Here is a 15,905-nt window from a genome sequence, read left to right as displayed (position 1 = left end):
GGAGGGCGGAAGTGACGTCGGGCCTGAGCGCCCGGGCCATGGCTGCGGCGGCGGCGGCGGCAGCAGAGAGAGCCGCGGCGTGAGTGGCAGCTGCGGACCGAGCGGACCAGGGCGGCCGAGCCCGGGAGTCCCCGGGGAGAGGCCCGCGGCGGGGCAGCGCGTCGGCCGGAGCCGGGTGAGGGGCCGCGGGGCGCGCGCTCAGGGCCCGGGGGCGGGGTCTGCAGAGGGGCGGCCCCGACAGCGTCCCCTTCCCCCTCCGCAGACTTCTCTCGGCCGAGCCCTGCCTGGAGGGGGTCCGCGCCCCGTCACCATGACGACGCCGGCGAATGCCCAGAATGCCAGCAAAACGTGGGAACTGAGTCTCTACGAGCTGCACCGGACCCCGCAGGTGACAGGGATCTTCCAGTCCCAACGCGCCCCCCTCCCGCCAACTCGCCCTTCCCCCATCACGCTGTTCTCTGCCCGACTCTGCGTTTGAATCACCTTTTATCTTTTCAAAGCACGTCTACACTTCCCTCATTTAATCCGAGTTAACCCCTCGAAACAGAGGTGCCAGAGAGGTACAGCAGATATTACTGTCTCAGTCGGAGCACGGTAAACAGACCGTGAAGTTACCGTCTCTGCCTCATCTCAGCACGCACATGCCAGTGTACACAGACTCGTCCTGCGGGTTTAAATAGAACTCTCTCTCCACCGTTCTGACTCCAGCGCAGTGGGACACCGGAATCTGCTCTGACAGGCACCTGAAACTCTAGTATAGGTAGTCTTGCTCTCAGAGTTTTAAGAAAGCCTGTTGAGGCAGGGTGTGGCGGCAGACTTGAGAAGCAGAGGCAGGTGGATCTCAAAAGCTTGAGGTCAGCCAGGTTCTACACATAGTGAGACCCCCCACATAGAGTTACACACATAGTGAGACCCCAAAAAACAAACAACAACAAAAACAAGTTTGTTGATAAATATTCACCAAGCCATAGACCTGTGCTATCCAGCCCTAACCTTAGTGTCTCACCAAATGTCTGCTCCTTCTGTTTCAAAACTCCTTGTGAATGAGTCCTCAGTCCCTTCTGGGCAATTTCCACGTGGTTGGTCTCCTCCATCCCAGAATTCCCATCTTCCTCAGTCGGTCAGCATGGCCGTCTAGATTCTGCCACCTCCCTTTTCTCTGAGCTTTCTTCTGAAATTCCTTTGTCCCAACCCTCTGCCACCTGCTGATCACCCAGGAAGCCATCATGGATGGCACAGAGATTGCGGTTTCGCCTCGGTCGCTGCATTCAGAGCTCATGTGTCCCATCTGCCTGGACATGCTGAAGAACACGATGACCACCAAGGAGTGCCTCCACAGATTCTGCTCTGACTGCATCGTCACTGCCCTGCGGAGCGGGTAACAGGAGGGATGTGTCTGCAACGGGTCGGGGGCCAGCCTGGGCATCAGCGACGGGAACTGACCCCACAGGGCTTCCTTTCTCCCATCCCAGGAACAAGGAGTGCCCTACCTGCCGGAAAAAGCTGGTATCCAAGCGGTCCCTACGGCCAGACCCCAACTTCGATGCCCTGATCTCCAAAATCTACCCCAGCCGGGAGGAATACGAAGCCCATCAAGACCGAGTGCTCATCCGCCTCAGCCGCCTGCACAACCAGCAGGCGCTGAGCTCCAGTATCGAGGAGGGGCTTCGGATGCAGGCCATGCACAGGTGTGGAGGTCTGGAGATGCAGTACCTGTGGGTCTTGTCTCTGATGTGAACTGTGATGAGGTCTGGAGCAGGGGCCTGGCGGTCTGCACTCTTCCAGCTGCCGGTGTCCACCACGCGGCTGGCGTTGGGCTGATTTGAGGGCCAGCGCCTGTGTTCTCAAACAAGTGATGGGAACTGACCCTGGCCCTCTCTGTTTCTTCAGTCATCAAATAGAGATAAACACTGTGCTTGGTGCGTTGTTAGAGACTAGTGAACACACAGCATCACCATTAGGATTTCCAAGGCCTCAGAGCCAGCTGAAGTTTAACCCCTGAGGGCCCGAATCCTCTTTCTAACCTGGACTGTTCGTTTCTACAGGGCCCAGCGTGTTAGGCGGCCGATGCCTGGATCCGACCAGACCGCCACGATGAGTGGGGGGGAAGGAGAACCTGGGGAGGGGGAAGGGGATGGAGAGGACGTAAGTTCCGACTCCGCCCCTGACTCGGCTCCAGGCCCTGCTCCCAAGCGACCCCGTGGAGGGGGTGCAGGGGGCAGCAGTGTGGGCACAGGGGGCGGTGCTGCGGGTGGGGTTTGCGGGGGTGCTGGTTCTGAAGACTCTGGTGACCGGGGAGGCACCCTGGGAGGGGGAACCCTGGGCCCCCCAAGCCCTCCAGGGGCTCCCAGTCCTCCAGAGCCAGGTGGAGAGATCGAGCTTGTGTTCCGGCCGCACCCCCTGCTTGTGGAGAAGGGAGAATACTGCCAGACTAGGTGAGCAGACCTGCCTTTTGCTGCTAGACCACCTGGAAACCAAAGTTCAGGAATCTGCATCAGAAGGGAGCTTCAGGCCTGGGGGTGCAGCTCAGTCGGTGGGGAGCTTGTCAAGCAGGCATGAGACCCTGAGTTTCTCTCCCAGCCCCACGTAAACCAAGAGGCAGGGGGATGAGAAGCTGAAGGTCATCTTCAGCTACATAGCAAGCTAGAGGCCAGCCTGGAGTACCCGTATCTCCAGCCAGGCCCGTTGGAGGGACTCTGCTGTCCTGACCTCCCCCATCCTCCCTCCAGGTACGTGAAGACCACTGGGAACGCCACTGTGGACCATCTCTCCAAATACTTGGCCCTGCGCATTGCCCTGGAGCGGAGGCAGGAGCAAGAAACCATAGAGCCTGGAGGGCCCAATGGGGGTGCCTCGGACACAGGCGGACCCGATGGGGGGGGTGGGGAGAGCGGGGTTGCCGGAGGAGGCGAAGGTCCCGAGGAGCCTGCCCTGCCCAGCCTGGAAGGTGTCAGTGAGAAGCAGTACACCATCTACATTGCGCCCGGGGGCGGAGCATTCACGGTGAGCGTCGGGGGGCGGGGCAGGCAGCAGGCCGGGTGACCACCGTCTCAGCCCTGCTCTGTCCCTCTCCATGGGGCGGTCACACACACCCCCATTTCCCCCCCCCCCCTTTTCTTTCCTCTCTTGTCTCTTCTCCATTTCCTTTTCCAACTTTCTCTCCTCCCCCGGCCTCTCTCCTCTCCTCTAGACGCTGAATGGCTCGCTGACCTTGGAGCTTGTGAATGAGAAGTTCTGGAAGGTGTCCAGGCCATTAGAGCTCTGCTATGCCCCCACTAAGGACCCAAAGTGACTTCATAAGGAGACGGCCAGAGGATGGGGACACAGGGTATCCCTGTGTCCCGGCTCACCCTGCCAGCTTCATCTCCCAATGCCTGCCAGACAGACAGCAAGAGGACAGACAAGGACAAATGGCTTGTATACAAAGTATCTATAGCAGATTCTTCTATATTGTACAGCACAGGACCTGTGCCCACTACTGCCTTTTCTATTGACCCTAACTGCCCATCCTGCAGGTGACAGGGAAGGTGGCCCCGGCCCCCTCCCCGCCCTCCTACCCACAACAAATTTGCTTACTTCTTTGAGACGCGCAGTCCTCTGTGTGTGTTTATCAAGGGTGTATAAAAACGGGGGTGACGGAGAAGTGCCTCGGATGCTGCAGGCGGGGCTGGATGGCCTCCCTGGATCCCTTGGATTTTCTTGTGTGATCCCTGGTATCACCAATTACAGCCCGTCCATCCTTCAGCCCCCTTGAGTATGGTGGACCGGTCGATGTGCCTCCATTGTCCCAAAGTGGTACAAGGTGCTCTCTCACTCAATGCAGTCCCATTCTGCAGTATTCATCTTGGGGATAGCCCCCCCCCCAACACACACACACACACACACACACACACACACACACTCATACTCTAGTATTTTAGAGTCTCACTATGTCCCCCCTGGCTGCCTGATCAGGCTAGCTTTGAATTCGCAGAGATCTGCTTGCCTCTGCCTCCTGAGTGCTGGTATCAAAGGTGTGCACCACCATGCCCAGGAGCATTCCCTTAATGTGTACCCCAGCAATGCACAGGTTGTGGAGCAAGCCAGTGGGCCTTGCCCCAGGAGAATTGAGGTAGACAAGTAGGGAGGAGCCTAGTGAGACACGGGGGAGGAAGCCCCCTTCAAGCAGGGCATGAGCTCTCCCCCATTCCTGGCGGCTTCTGTCCGGGTTGTTACCTGATTCCTTTCTCACTCTCCTCAGCATTTCTCAGATTTTCAGCCTCTTCCCACCTCCTCTGCCTCTGTAACTATGAACTTCATAGACATGGCTCCCTACTTTGGAGACACCATGTGTGGGCCTGCTGCAGGTCTCCCTGGGTATGTGTCCCCCACCTCTGCCAACAGACCTTCCCTGGTGCCGAAAGGAGGAGGCATATGAGGGGGGTGCTAGTTCTCCATCACCAACCCCAGATGGGGCATTTTCTCCCCACATTCTCCGCTGTCAAGGCAGCATTACTGACTGAGCAAGAGGAGAGATAAAATGTGTACACACATACACACGAGCAGCTGGACTTGTGTGGAGGATGGAGGTAGGGAAGGATGAAGGAAGGCAACCAGGGACAGGAGCTTCACCTGCACAAGCCATTGATCTGTCTGTGGTGTCCTGGACTGTAGAATGGGGACAATAGGTGAGTGACACAGGCCGTGATCCCAGCTCTCAGGAGGTAGACAGAGAGGGACCAGGATTTCTCAGCCTGTCCACTCGGCAAGTTCAAGGTCAGCCTGTGCAAGACTGTGATGGTTAATGTTTCCAAAATCACCCAGCAGACAAGCCTCAGTGGCACTTCTCAGATACTATCCAGACTAGCAAGCCATGGTGAAACATACCTTTAATCACAGAACCCAGAGGCAGGGGGATCTCTGGGAGTTTGAGGCCATTTCAAGCTACATAGTGCGTTCCAGGACAGCCAGGGCTATGTTAAGAGACCCTGTCTCAAAGCAAACAAATTAAAAACAAAAACAAAATTATCTAGACTAAGGTTAGCCTCTGAGAATGTTCATTAGGGGTTATCATTGTGTTAATTGATATGGAGGCCCATCTTAACTGTGTGTGGGACCATTCCCTGGCAGGGGATCCTGGGCCATATAAAGTGAGGACAATTACCCATCACTCTCTGCTTCCTAACTGTGCCTATGATGTGACTCCCAGGATCGTGACGGCCTGTACCCTTGGACTGTGAGCCAGAATAAGTCAGTTCCCCCTAATGGTGCTTTTGTCGGGAAAAGAAACTAAGATGTTTTGTCTAAAAGAGAGGAGGCAAGGTGGCCTTTCCCACAGTGCAGCTCTCGGGGGCTTTGGGGACCACCATGTCACTAGTCGTGGGTCACCTAAGCAGAGCCTTATGAGCCATGTGGTCATTCCTCCAGTTGAGGAAGAGGATGTGTGTGAAATTCGGAGTTAGAATCAGGAAGGTCAGATCTAGGACAAGACCGGGCTATGGCTTCTTCATGTCACGTTGAGATGGTCACTGTATCTCCAAGGGTCACACCCTCTTCCCTAGACTCCTGGTCCTGGGCTAGACCAATGGAGTAGCACAAGAAATAGAGAGAAAAGGAAATCCACACTGTTTAGTAAAATGAGCAAACAGTGGGTCCCTAGACAGTGTCCACCTCCTTGTCCTCTCTCTGAGGAATTTAACATTTCTTTAGTTTTGTGTCATGAATGGATCAGACTCCATGGGATTTCCCCAATAAGGTCATTTTAAAGAGATATCTGTCTCCATGTCTCCATGGCAACCACGTCCATCAATCCTAGTCTCTAGAGGCCATGGGACCTGGGAGAGGAGCCTGACAATGAAGAGGACTAAAGCCTCCAGCCACGGCCAACTTCATTCAGACAGTTTGTACTCTGAGGGTTAAGACATGTCAGGTGAGGAAAGTGTTCTGAGAACAACTCCATGTTGTGAAGAACCTGGGGAATGTTTCATGGAGTTTCCTCACAGCACTCAGAATCTCCTCCCATGACTCCATTCTCAGACCGTGTTCAGACACTAGTCCTCTACTGACCCAGCTCTTTAGCCCAGAAGCTGAGTGCACACAAGCTCCTCCACCCAGGATTCCACCACCTTTGCCCTCCGGCCTGCCTCACCTGCCCTGGAAGGCAGAGGGGGTTTTCTCAGGACCTTGGAGAACCTCACCTACCTTAGCCAAATCAGTGGGCCTTCTGGCCGTTGCACGGAGACCTGCCATTAGAGTCTGGCAATAGAGGGACAGATGCTCCCTACCTTCCGGGGTATTTGGGTCCCAGGTTGGTCGTCTTAGTGGGAAGCGCTCATCAATCAGGGTGGGGAGTTGAGTTGGTCGCCCATCTGGCCCGGGGACTAGTTTCCTGGCTTCCAGGAGAATGCACTCTCTCTCTTCTGTAGTGAAGAGGATCCCCAGGAGCTGCTGGCAGTCGTCCCAAGTAGGTTGGTGGGAAAACATGATGGAATCTAAGGGACCTGTTAATCTGGAGGGGTCCTCAGAAAATGGAGGGTTATTATTTTTCCAGTTATACAAGTCAGAGGAGGAAAAGGGCCAGTATTGGAGAGCGGGCATGTCACCCCCGGCCCCATCATCGACCGTTCCCCCAATGGGGCGCAAAGGCAGTGTGATAGCCGGGGGTGCCTCATCTGGGGGCCTTGCTCTCCTCTGGCGAGTTCCCTGTGCTGGACCCGACGGAGAGACCAAGACAGACTCGGGCCCAGTCTCTGCCGGAGGTCGTGGTTCAGGCCGATAGGGAGGCAGTCGTGCTGGTGGTGGGCAGTCTAAGGAAAATGAAATGAGGTCATTCTGAGATTCAGGTAAGGGGGGTTGAGGAGGGGATGGGGTCGGTAATGGAGTCGATTGGGAAGGTTTTGTCGGGGCAGAAGTTAGTGAAGGTGCTGTAGGAGCAGTCAGGAAGGGTTGGACCCACTTAGGAGGGTCAGTCACCAGATCCTCCCATACCCAAATGTAGGCCTGCTGGTCCGGGTGTCCGTGCGAACCTGGAATGAAAATCTTTTGTTTGACTGCCCTAATTATATTACGATCAAAAGTACCATCTACTGGCCACCCGACTCCGAAGGTGGGCCATTCAGACGAACAGAAAGTCTGCCACTTTCCCTTCCTCACCCGAACCGCCAGGTTCGACACGTGGTCAGTCACTGCCGACCAATGAGAGGGGGTTAGGGACAAAGGGGTGGAGGCAGACTGTCCCATTCCAAACAAGTAGAAACAGACACAGAAGGACACAAAAATCGAGACACAACACACAAACAAGACAAGCCGGCAAAATGGTAGGGAAAATGAAACCAAAAGATTGTCTATTGGCCCGGGCCGTCTGAAAAATCTCCTAGACAAAAGGGAATCAGACGGGGCCCCTGTCTCAGGGTCCCCACACTCCAGAGCGTCCTCCAGAGCTGTAGCCTGTTGGTTCAGGACACGTCTGTCCCCCACCGTCCAAGGGTCCTCATGGGCCACTTGAACAGCTGCTTCCCTGCCGACTCACCACCGTCCTTACCAATCTCGGTGGAACCTCCAAATGTTAGGGTTGGCATCCAAAACAGAGAGCTTCACTCTGATATTGGGTCACAAAAGAAGCTTTATTAGCACGAGCTTGTGGGACACCAGTGCGAGAAGTAGCTGGTGACCCCGAGTTTAAGGCTCGCAGGCCTTTTATGAGGCAGTTCCATGAGGGCAGGGGAGCGGAGTCATCCAGAGTGCAGAGATCTGGAGGCCAGATGTCTCCGCGGTTTTTCTCAGGGTAAACGAATTCCAAGCTTATCTCGCAAGGGGTTAGTTTGCAAGCATTCTTCTCAAGCAATTTATCTTGCAAGCACAACCGCAGGCGGTTATCCTGCAAGCATCCTGTTAGCACAGCATGATGGGCTAACTTTCTGGTATGGGGCGTGGGCAGAGTGCAGTATTTTCCACTGAATCTACAATTAGCAGAGCTAGTGGGGGGGGGGGGCTTGTTTCCCTTACAATGGCCTTTCAATAAGTGTATAAAAGTCTGATTACTGGGAATGAACTTGTCTTGACCTCAGTCTTCCTGAGACCTGTCCAATCAGGTGGTTTTATTCCCACCAACCATCCAGGAGACCCTGGTTTGGTAAGTGCTGGTGCTGACATTCCGTCCCCTGTCCTGGAGAAGACTGCAGCTCCTCTCCACAAGCCCTCCACAGTCCTCTCTCCAGTCACCGCTCGGGTCCTAACCGGCTCCTCACGGGTTCTGTCCCACTGGGGAAATACTTTGTCCTGTGTAGACCTCAAACCTGCTTTGTCTTCTGAGAAGTGGGAAGATGTTTTCACCAATGTCCTAATCAGCCCTGATCTCCAGGTGACCTGGAACAACCAACTTCTCCTGCTGCCCATTGTGGGGTCTCTTAACGCTAAGAGCGTGTCCATCTGCTGCCCCCGCTGGCCTTCTTACCCTCATCATAGCCTATTGGCTGAGTTAGCTATAGAACTCGGCCATAATCAATGGCCCTTAAGTCAGTTAGAGGGACCCCTAAGGAGTCAGGAGACTGTGGGTGTTCTGTGTGTGCAGGTCCGTGAAAAAAAGGGTCACTCCAAGATGAATTTTAGGTGTAGCTAAAAAATCAAGGGAATCAGCTTTTGGTGAACTGACTGACCATTGTTTCACAAAAAGATTTTTTATTGTTTACAATTTACACCTCTTGGAAAGTCAGTTTCCCAAACCAAAACCTCTTATCTGGGGTTGTTTGAAGGAACCATCTGCCCAACCAATTCTCAGCTATGAGACCTAGTGATTTTCAAGTCCTCTCATAACTAAGCTTTGCAAAGTCTCTGACTCCTTCAGGAAGAGCTCAGGTAAGAATCAAACACTTTAAACAAAGGGTAACAATTAGAAAAGGTAGTTCAAGCCACGTTCAACCTCCAGAATTCAAGTCAGATGCAAGGCTCTGCAGGATCTCCAGCTACAGGGAACATGGTTGGAAGTCACCCAAAGTGCATGATCAGGTTGGTTCCTTGCCTCAGTAGTACCACAGAATCACCAGCACTCACCACTGAGCTCAGCATGCTTGTAGCAGCCTAAGAGTGTAGCCACCTGGTCCTGGGGAAGAAGGAGCTAATTATGCCAGTGATTTGAGGATAGTTCCAGATGCACCTGAAAGACTAAAAGAACAGACACGTGACTATGAAAGCACATGTGGGGCAGGGCTGCTGTGGAGAACACCTGGGGCAGGGCTGCTGTGGAGGCACATCTGGGGCAGGGCTGCTGTGGAGGAACATCTGGGGCAGGGCAGCTGTGGAGGAACATCTCGGGCAGGGCTGCTTTGGAGAACACCTGGGACAGGACTGCTGTGGAGGAACATCTGGGGCAGGGCTGCTGTGGGGGAACATCTGTGGCAGGGCTGCTGTGGTAAAGCCTCCAGGGAGGCAGCTGTCATGGTTCCTACTTCTCCTGTGTTCCTCACAGCCTAAGTCTGCTTTTCAGCCCCTGAGTGCACAAGCACTTAGTGTGACAGTGTCTTCCAGGTCACAGACCATTGATTCCAGATGGCATTGTTTCCTCAAGATCAACCATTACTGTAAACACCGGTGTAGCATCTCACCACCTAGAACCTATGGCTGGCGGCTCCCATGCACTCTGAAGATCACACACTGACACTGGGACAGAAGGGCTCCCATGACTCTGCACATCACACACTGTCACCTGGGTCCCCTTTCCCCTTCCTGTCATATCTCAGGCTTCCACACCCCACACCGGCCTCCATTGCAGGACTCTCCCTCAGCAGAGTGTGTGCAAGTCTGCTTCCTCCTGGACTTGGAGGCAGTGTTCTCATTCCTGTCCCTGTGGCCTCCTCTCCTGTGTGTTCACACCTGTGAAAGCTTCCACACCTCGGTCTCTGATCCACTTTCAGCTCAGGACAGAGCAGTGGAGGCTGCCTCGCTCTCTTGTAGCTTGGTGATCTGCAGTCTGCACTGGAACACTAACCCATCACCTCCTCGCTGGGGGCTCCGTCTGTCTGTCTGTCTGTCTGTCTGTCTGCAATAATCAGCACTTAATGTACTGTGATAGCGTCCCTTCCTTCGTCCTGCCGCCTTCGAGTTCTCTGGCATTTCTTTCCTGTAGACCTATCCAGTTCCCACCCTGGGGGGCATCAGGAAGAAGGCAGGGTGGTAACCTCTGGTCTGTCACTGTTTCTGACCCAGGGTGGCTGGGTTGCTCAGGAGGGGACTGCTTTGCAGCTCTCCAGGAAGGTGGCACATGCCACAAGGCCTGGGAATGTGACAGCTCTGGGCCCTGTCCTGAGGCTACCGTGGGAAAAGTCCACATGACTCTGGGATTGTCTCAGCCCCTAAGTGGTTATCACAGCCTCTCTGAGGGCAGAGGACCTACTCCCTGCACCCACACATGGGGCCTGGTGGACCTGGCTCCAGACCACACATCTTGTCATTTACATTGGCCCTTCCTGCTGTCCTGCTGATGTGCTCAGTGAAGACTGTAGAGTAGAGATTCTCAATCTCCCTGATGCTGCGACCCTTTGATACATTTCCTCTCGTTGTGGTGACCCCAACCCCAAAATGTTTTCATAACTACTCCGTAATTATTTCTGCTACTGTTGTGAATCCTAATGTAAATATCTGTTTTCTCTGATGGCCTTAAGCAACCCCTATGAAAAGGTCTTTCGCCCAATCAAGAGCGGCTCTCAGAGTTTCTTCCTTCCTTCCCCTCCTCTGGGCTTGAACACTCCAGACCCTTAGGTGCACCTTCTCAAAGACGCCACTGGCCAAGGACCTGAACGTGACGGGGTGGAGGAAACGATGCTTCTTCCACCTGAAAGATCCCCATTGTCTAAGGAATCTATAGACTGCCATCTGCCTGCAGGCTTCCTGCCACTGAACGACATTCCCCACCCTTTCCTTTTTTAAAATTTTTTAAAGATTTATTTATCTCATGTATATGGTGGTCTAGCTGCACACACACATTCATGACAGAAAAGGGCACCAGATCCCATTATAGATGGCTGTGAACCATCCTGTGACGCTGGGACTGGAACTCAGGACCTCTGGAAGAGCAGCAGTGCTCTTAACCACTGAGCCACCTCTCCAACAGCACTTTCACTTTTAAGACCTGGTCCAGGCTGGCCTTGAACTTACTCTGTAACCCAAGCAGGTTTTCCATCCCTGCCTCAGTCTCCCAATTAGCTGGAATTACAGGTCTACAAACCATACTGGCTTTATGGCGTGGTCAAGGTTGCTGGATGGTGGTGGCACACACCTTTAGTCCAAGCACTTGGGAGACAGAGGCAGGTGAGCTCTGAGTTCCAGACCAGCCAGTGCTGCTCAGAGAAACTGTCTTGAAAACCCCCAAAAGACTTGGCCAAGGATGTGCCTTCACTCTAGAGCAGTGGTTCTCAACCTGTGGGTCACAACCCCTTTGAGTTTGAAAGGCGTCTTGTGGGCCGAGTCAGTGCTGTCCTTATGGACCTTGCCCTGTCCTCCTCCATTTTCCCCCTTCTTTGGGCTTAGTCCCAGTGTTTACAGTCTTGCTCTGGCTTCTAGGTTCTTTGAGGTTTACCCTGCACAGTACTAGGCAGTATGGGGTGATGGTGGGGTCACAGGGGGCACAAGCTCACCCCAGACCCGGCCCTGGAATCCTTCATGGTCACTTCTCTCTTGCCGCACCTTATCACCTACTCCAGCCCTCTCCAGGTGTCAGTCTTGGGGATCCCTGTGTTCTGATCTCACCTGGCTGTGCTGGAACTTCCTATGTCAATCAGGAACTCAGGGATCCGCCTGCCTCTGCCTCCTGATGGCTGGGATAAAAGGTGTTCCCAAAGAAACCGGGGACCCTTTCTTTGGGTGAGTTACATCAAACTAAGTTAGAGGGCTGAGGTGTGGTTCAGTTAGGACGCGCTCAACATGCAGGAAGCCCTGGGTTAAATCCCGGGCAACGTCAACAGCTAAAGAGAAAGAAGCCAAGGCTGTGATGTGAGGGGCTGTGCAGAGGACAGGCTGGGAGGCTCTGCAGCCTGCAGGCTGATGGGACATTGAACTTTGCCCTGCGGGTCCCGGGACCCTGGGAAGCCGCGATGCCGCATATGGCCGCCAGGGGGCAGCAGGACCCAGGATGGGAGCTGGTCAAGGTCCCTGCTCACCTGAGCCACTGTGAGCTTTGACTGCTGGGGAGGCAGGGAGGTGTCGCCTATGCCCCTGCATCCCAAAGCAGAGGGGGATCTTCCCTTCAGCCCTGAATCCTCTGTTTTGCGGTTTGTATGAGTCCTTGTGATCTCCGGGCTGAAACTGAACTTCTGAGGCCGATCACACCTCAAGCTCCTTCCCCCGATTATTGTTACTCATTGTCAGTTGTGGTCACACACACACACACACACACACACACACACACACACACACACACACACACACGATCCCGACATTTGGCATGCTGAGATGAGACAGGAGGATCAAGAATTCAAGGCCAACTAGGGCTACAACAAGAAAAAACAAACAACAGAAATGAACTCACAGGCTTCACAGGTCAGTAGCATCTGGGGCCACTCTGCAGGGGGAGTTATGTCAATTTCCCCTTCCCTGGCTGAATCCCTCAGACCAGTGTGTACATCTAGTGCAGGGAACACAGAGGGACTTGGAGGTGACCCCTCGTGCAGTAACAACCCCTAATGCTGTTCAGGGGGGTCTTTCTTTAGAGAACTCTCATTTCCCTCCATTTTTCTTTCTTTCTTTCTTTCTTTCTTTCTTTCTTTCTTTCTTTCTTTCTTTCTTTCTTTCTTTCTTTCTTTCTTTCTTTCTTTCTTTCTTTCTTTCTTTCTTTCTTTCTTTCTTCCTTCCTTCCTTCCTTCCTTCCTTCCTTCCTTCCTTCCTTCCTTTCTTAAAGATTTATTTATTTATTATGTATACAGCATGTATGCCTGCAGGCCAGAAGAGGGCACCAGATCTCATTATAGATGGTTGTGATCCACCATGTGGTTGCTGGGAATTGAACTCAGGACCTCTGGAAGAGCAGTCAGTGTTCTTAACCTCTGAGCCATCTCTCCAGCCTGTAGTTAGAGTTTTACTGCCTGGCCCAGTCAGGACAAATCTCTCTTACCCGCCAGTCCCACAGTCACTCAGACCCAACCAAGAAAGCACATAGAAACTTACATTGTTTAGAAACTGTATGGCCATGCAGGCTTCTTGTTATCTGCTTCTTCTATCTTAAATTAACCCATTTCTGTTAGTCTATACTTTGCCACATGGCTTGTGGCTTACCAGTGTCTTTACATGTTGTTTCTCATGGCAGCGGCTGGCAGTGTCTCCCTCCAGTCTTCTACTTCCCAGAATTCTCTACTCTCTTGTCCTGCCTATACTTCCTGCCTGGCCACTGGCCAATCAGAACTTTATTTACACAGAGCGATATCCACAGCACTTCCTCTTTTCTTTTTTTTTTAAAGGAAGGTTTTAACTTTTACATAGTACAATTACATATAACAAAACAATTATCAAGGAAGAATTATAGTTACAATATTAAAGAAGATATCCTATCTATCTTATATTTGTGAGTCTAAGGTTTTATATCTAACTTATCTTTTATCATAATTGAGGAAATTATAACTATCTAGTCTTCAACCACATCAAAGCCCTCAGAAGGTTATAATATTACCTGAGAACCAGGAGAAGGATGCAAGCATTTTTTAGGAGTCTTGTAATAGTAGACAGAGACAGCTGGCAGCCTGGACAGTCACCTAATGTTCCTTTGTAAAATTGGGGTATTTGTCTTCAGCCCACAGGGCTAGAGTCTCTTGATCACTTCTCTCAGTGTCCTGTAGAATGTCTGGCATGTTCCTCTGCGAAGCAGGAAACCTGAAGGACCATTTTGTCAAGCAAAGTTTAGTGGTCACCTTTCTATGGGTCCTGTATGTCCAGTCGAACAAGCAGTCCAGGCAAGAACAGTTTCTTGCTCAAATGGCTATTTTTGCAAAGGTGAAGATAAGATATGAAGTGTCTTCAATGCCCATCCTCCTCTCTGAAGTAAATTGGTGCTGCCAGGAGCAGACATGTCTCACTGTCCAGAAAGTCTAAATTTTAAAAGTATTTTAAATGCCATATTCTGTAGGTCTTTAAAGTATTTGAAGATTACCTATCTATCTGAAATATCTCTATGTATACCTAGAAGACTTAACTAACATGGCTATGAGTATGATTATCATAGATGACTAATTATTAATCTATTTTTAATTATCTATTACAATTTAAATGAGCTATACAAACATAATACCTTAAACATGAGTAGAAATATGCATACAGTATAACAAAATTAACTTTAAGTTTGTATCAATAGACTAAAGTCTATACCAATGTAAAACATTTTAAACAAGTTGTTGCTCTTTAGAAGTAAGTTCCTTAATCTATCCTTTTATCCTATTATATCTATATCATATCCCCTTTTATTCTTTAGAAAGAGATCATATTTATAATCAAACTGCTTTAAAGGAAAATATTGGTTTTTCTCTGTCCCACACCAGAGGGCTCTTCTGATTTGGGACATAAGAATCTCTTAATCTTTTTTTTTAGCAATATGTCTGGGTTTAGAGAAGGAGTGAGCCAATTCCATCTCTAAAGCCAGCTTGATAATTTTGGGAATGTGGGCATAGTTTTTTTTACTACTTTCTGCTGGAGGGGGGCGCTGTATCTTATGGGGACACAAAGAAAATTTTAGGATTATGGAGTAGTTCATTAGGGTGAACCTCTGAGCCAGTTGCCATGAAACCATTTTGGATGTTGGATCATCTGGCCATGGTGTCATTGGAGATCTTTCAGGTGGTCTTGGCTGATCAAACCTGATGTATCTTAATCTGGAACAAATCCATAGCCTCTGGCTTTCTGTGGAAACAAAAGCAGAGACTCCTTTACAAAGCAACATATCCTTATATCTAAATTTTGAAGTCAAGGTACCTTTAAAATTTACATATTTGTTTAACTCAACAGCTTTTATGATCAAATCTTTTTTTATAGTTAAAAATCCCAAAGACAACATAAACCAGATTCTCTGTGTAATATCCATCTTTGCAAGACTGAAGTGCCGTTGTGGCTGCTGGCTCCGCCCACCTCAGCTTCCCAAAATGGCGGTGGTACAGTTTACCCGCCAGCTCTGGGTCTGGAGCCATTTGTACCATCAACTATCAGAAGCAGTTCTATTAAAGCAGAGCATAGCCCAGAAAACTTTTTTTTTTTTTAACTAGCAAAGGCTAAATCCACCATACAGCAGAGTAAAGTGCTGCTTGTAGACTCCTCATTCCCACTGCACTGTAGGTCAGACTCACATGCCAGAAACCTGCCACAGTAGCTCAAACCCGCAGGCTGCCACTAACTTGAGAGAGACAACTAGGAAGCTGTTTTTAGCTCTGTTTTAGAATCTTTTTTCTCAGGTTTTAGGTGGAAATCCTTGCCCCACGTTGGGCGCCATTTGTAGTTAGAGTTTTCCTGCCTGGCCCAGTCAGGATAAATCTCTCTTACCCGCCAGTCCCACAGTCACACATACCCAACCAAGAAAGCACATAGAAACTTACATTGTTTAGAAACTGTATGGCCATGCAGGCTTCTTGTTATCTGCTTCTTCTATCTTAAATTAACTCATTTTTGTTAGTCTATACTTTGCCACATGGCTTGTGGCTTACCAGTGTCTTTACATGTTGTTTCTCATGGCAGCGGCTGGCAGTGTCTCCCTCCAGTCTTCTACTTCCCAGAATTCTCTACTCTCTTGTCCCACCTATACTTCCTGCCTGGCCACTGGTTCGATGTAGTGGATAGCCATCCCAGCATTGGCCTGGAAGTTCCAACCCCCATTGAGGCTTCAGTAATGATCACGTCCACAAGGCGGGGCAAAGGAGGGAGCAGAAGACTGAGGATCAAGAGGAGGTCGCTCTCTTGGTTCGGGG

The 15,905-nt window shown here is 51.2% G+C and overlaps 1 protein-coding gene across 1 annotated transcript; it reads left to right on the top strand.

Moving 5' to 3' along the window:
* The first annotated feature begins 3 nt into the window (after positions 1 to 3).
* Ring1 (ring finger protein 1) lies at positions 4 to 3,586 on the top strand. Its single transcript, XM_036168469.1, has 7 exons — positions 4 to 175; positions 263 to 388; positions 1,218 to 1,378; positions 1,473 to 1,688; positions 2,046 to 2,435; positions 2,730 to 3,003; positions 3,191 to 3,586. The coding sequence occupies exons 2-7, from the start codon at positions 311 to 313 to the stop codon at positions 3,290 to 3,292; spliced, it is 1,221 nt and encodes a 406-aa protein (XP_036024362.1). The 5' UTR covers positions 4 to 175; positions 263 to 310; the 3' UTR covers positions 3,293 to 3,586.
* The last annotated feature ends 12,319 nt before the right edge of the window (positions 3,587 to 15,905 follow it).

Source organism: Onychomys torridus, chromosome 18 (genome assembly GCF_903995425.1).
Source record: "Onychomys torridus chromosome 18, mOncTor1.1, whole genome shotgun sequence".
NCBI classification, from domain to species: Eukaryota; Metazoa; Chordata; class Mammalia; order Rodentia; family Cricetidae; genus Onychomys; species Onychomys torridus.
This window is presented reverse-complemented; position numbering and strand designations above follow the sequence as displayed.